This window comes from Echinops telfairi, unplaced genomic scaffold (assembly GCF_000313985.2).
Source record: "Echinops telfairi isolate 266 unplaced genomic scaffold, ASM31398v2 ScPeMD7_23;HRSCAF=83, whole genome shotgun sequence".
Classification (NCBI taxonomy): Eukaryota; Metazoa; Chordata; class Mammalia; order Afrosoricida; family Tenrecidae; genus Echinops; species Echinops telfairi.
In genome coordinates, this window is record NW_022103920.1 from 74,270,987 (window position 1) to 74,275,201 (window position 4,215).

A 4,215-nucleotide genomic window follows, 5' to 3' on the forward strand; every position below is an offset into this window, starting at 1 on the left:
GAATAAAAGTGCTAGTCGAGTTACTTAATGATTTAAAGGGACATTGTGAAAAGGGCTCATTTTAGTACCTGTGAGTGCTTACGAGTGTGTTGTCTCCTTCATGAGTAACAAGATAATGACTCTGTAGGCCTGCACAATTCACTAGGGGCCCTTCCACCCACATGTGACAATTGAACATTTGAATATATTAGATTAAGTAAAACATATTACTAAGGTTAATTTTACCTCAATACCATGTAGTCGAGTCCAACTCGTCAATGACACCAGGGCTGCTAGAAAACTAAAGTGCAGTGAAAGAGAATTACTGGCATTTGTGGAAAGACTGATGTTACTCACTCGAAACCCATCATTATCTGGACAAATAAGATTGCCCTGCACTTGAAAAAATCATCATTTTGATTGGTGACTGTAGAATGATAGGGCCATAGAATTTATTTAAAGCTGTTAATCTGAAAGTCTTATACAACTTTACCAAGTATAAAAACATAAAGGCTCTATGACTGACTATTACAAACACCAGAAAATATAAGAAGTTAAAAGGAGATTTTAGCATTTGTTTGTTAACAAAACACACTGGCTATACTCAAGTATAAGCTGACCCTAATATCAGCCAAGGCACTAATTTTACCACAAAAAAAATGTGGTAAAATGTGCTGAAAAACTCAGCTTATACACGAGTATATACAGTAATATTTTAGTTGTGTTTATTAAAAAATAAAATTAGAAATATAACCTTGTAGAAAATCAGAACTTACCTCTTTGGAGCAAAATGTTAACATAGACTGTAGAAAAGAATTCATTCAAAGCAATTAAGGACATGACTTTAGTCTGAAAGTTTAAAAAATAAAGGTCATCTGACTCGTGTCGTTCATGCATTTCCTCATGCTGTCATTTGGGGTTCAACCTGCTAGGGTGCATGATGGAGGCCCTGTAGTAACCTGAATGTTATCTGTTGCTCATTCCCCAGAAGCAGCTGAGATGAGTTCTGGTGAAAGCAAACCTACCGTGTTTACTTAGGGCAAAGGACATTATTCTTGACTATTACTCTGTACTCTTCAGTTCCTGTCCTACCCAGATAACTCACTGACCAAATAGCTCCTAACATATGAAGTGAAAATGTTGAATCACTCCCGGTACCATTTATAAGATTTCTTGCCGAATGACCAGAGAAACAAAAGTTATATAAATATAAGTGATACATAATGTGTAATAATATATCTTTAGGAATTTTGTGATCTAATTAACATTGCTGTTTTTGTTTTCCATTCCAGAATGGAGGTGTTTTCAATGAAACATACCCAGCGAAATCACATACCATAAGTAACACTCAAACTTCCACATATCTTCAGCCTCCTTGTCATCCATCAGAAGCCAAACCTTCCTCTGATTTGACATCCAGTAGATTTCTGTAATTCCAAGCCCACTTTCACCTCAGTATGTGGATGCTGCTTAAATTAGCTTGTAAAGGATTGCAGAGTAAAAAACCTGTTAGTTTGGGTTATCAGCAAGGTGATATGGAAGCATTGGTGCAATTGATTCCATTGGTGTTCTAGAGCATACTTGAGTTTGCCATGACTAGAAGTTTAAAACGGAAAAGTAAAATTTGTATACCACAGTCCTTAAATGATGTTCCCACTGAATGGTGTACTCCATTTCACAGTGTCCTGAGCCCTACAAGATATGCACAACCTCTCCAGAACGTTTTATCTTTCAAATAAAGGAAAATTCCTCTATTTGAACTCTCCACTCAAATTATTTCTATCAGAATAAAAAAAAATACTTCAAGTTTTGAATTTCTGGATTCTCATAAATACAAAGGTACAAAACTAATCAATTTTAATAATTCTACTTTTATCTCAAATGGTAAAATTAGTGGTTTGGTGTTTTTATAAAAAAAGACAATCACAGTGCTTTTCTGTTAATCCAAGTGCCTCACATGTTTCAACTCATAACACTGTAGGATGTTTATTTTATATAAAATAGTTTATCTTTTTAAATTAATAACATTTTTGTGCACTATTATTCATTTTCCTTTAAGCCAATCATTTTTATTAATTCAGGCATGTTTTAATTGCACTACTTAATCCACCTTTTTTTTCAGGTGAAGGGCAAATAATTATTAAAATGACAGTAAGATGTCCTGTCAAATTATTTTTTAATATTTAACTTAAAATAGTAGCACTTAAATTTTATTGTTTCTTGAAGAAAAAGATGTACTGCTGTTTACCTTTATTGGAATCTCCACAAAGATGGTTGGATGTGATGAAGTTTTTACATCTTTTAAATGCAGCCAGGTTTATTAAATTACATTGAAGGGAAACAGCTGTGTTTCTTCTAGTTTTAATTAAATTAAGCAAGGTGCTCATGTTAGTATGTAAATGTTGTCTTTAGTGTTCTAGATCTATAATCCTTTCATATATACTTTACGTTGACTTTATGAATTCCTTTCTTAAAACAGGGGAAAATTGTTTTTCTCCTATTTGAGGAGTGTTTAAGATTGAAGATACCAATATTTGGTGCAAAGTATTGTTATGAGTGAAAGGATGGTGCGCTGTGCAGTTTGTAGTGAACAAAATTATTTGGTAATAATTTCAGTCTTTCATTTAAATAGCCTATATTTTATATATGCACTTAAATATGTTTGGTGTTGTATATTTTATCAGTATCTGTTTTATGAAATCTAATAATGATCCAAACTGCTTTTAAGATGGTCTTAAGAAAAATACAACCATAAAACTTTAACTTCACACATTAGGGTGTTCTTATTAAGTGAAGTAATCATTATACCAGCAGAGTGATTTAAAAGAAAAAATGCCACCATCTGCCACATACCTATTTAAATATGACCTCTGAGCAGTGTAAATATGGTTTACATGTATTTTTTTTTAATGAAGACTGATGGAATCCCGGAATAAAATGTATTAAATTTTAATTTCTTTTTATGTTGTTAACTAATGTATATAAAAATGGCTTCAGACAAAATATCTGTCAGTACCAAGTATTTTCAGTGAAAAGTATAATCACTTTAAGTATTGAAGAAAATCAAATTCGCCTGAAACATCATTTGTTTCTAGTATGAGATAGGCCACTGGTCTACATTAGTATTCCCTGTTCACATTTAAAGCCTGTGTAAAAGTCTTCATCTAAACCATTCTTGCTAGTGTCTTCCATATGTTATTGGATAAATTATGCTTAGTAAAAATATAAGCTTTATAAATTGTGAGTAGGTTGACAATGATGTTTTTTTTAAGTTTTTGAAAGCAATATTGTATTTTTATCTATATAAAATAACAAAATTTATCTAAGAATAATAAAATCACATTAAACCAAACCCACCTTTGTCTGAATTGTAAGTGCCAAAGGAAGCAAGAATGTGCTGAGAGTTGCTCCCTGGAGGGGTTTACTTTTCCATGGATGTGCGCCTGCACAGGACATCGCTTCACTAGAGGCTGTGTGTGGAGTCGCAGCCCACGCCTCGCGACCCTGGGTACTGCGGAGCCGAATGCACCCAGCCTCCCGGTTGCAGCCCCTGCTTCAGTCCAGCTCCTTGAATAGACAGATGTGTTCATTATGAAGCTTTCAAGCTTTTCTAGGTACAAATGAGTATTTTTCAATATTGCTCAATTTGAGGATAACTGTTTTCTCCCTGTGATTGTTCAGTTTCCTTCAATACTGCTTATATTTTTGTTATTCATACATTTTGGTTTAAATATTGTTTTAGTTGTCCTTAACAGCGTTATGCACATTATATGGTAATAAAATAATCACTATTTATAAAGATATCTTTAATATAAATTATTCTTCATAGTCTATTACCAAATTTATTTGACCCACTGCCCCTTTTTTTCTGAAAATATTATTCAGAATCAAGTGTCAGTATCTGCTTTATAGCAGAACCCCCAGGGGACTATTTCACCCATTTGGGGGAAAACCATATAAAAGGACTTCAAAAAGTTTGTGGGGAAATAGCATTTTTTTCTATTCCATTTTTGAAGACCCCTCATGTCAAAAAAGAAAATTAACTGTAACCAATTCTATTCCACCTGAGGACAGACTAGAACTGCCCTGTGGGTTTCTGAGACGGCCTTTACAGGCCTAGGAGCAATTGGTGGGTTTGGACCATTCCCCTTGGAGCAGTCCCAAGCGAACCCCCTGTGCTACCCAGGCTCCTCCCTTATTAAAAAAAAAATCATTTAAAGCCTAGTAATAACTGTT

The 4,215-nt window shown here is 33.8% G+C and overlaps 1 protein-coding gene across 1 annotated transcript in view; it reads left to right on the plus strand.

The window, feature by feature from the left end:
• Positions 1–3,782, plus strand: part of AHR (aryl hydrocarbon receptor) — a 57,172-nt gene extending 53,390 nt beyond the window's left edge. The window contains exon 11 of the mRNA XM_045288654.1: positions 1,272–3,782. Within this exon, the coding sequence (XP_045144589.1) occupies positions 1,272–1,412 (141 nt within the window). The 3' untranslated portion in view covers positions 1,413–3,782. The remainder of the gene's footprint in view (positions 1–1,271) is intronic.
• The last annotated feature ends 433 nt before the right edge of the window (positions 3,783–4,215 follow it).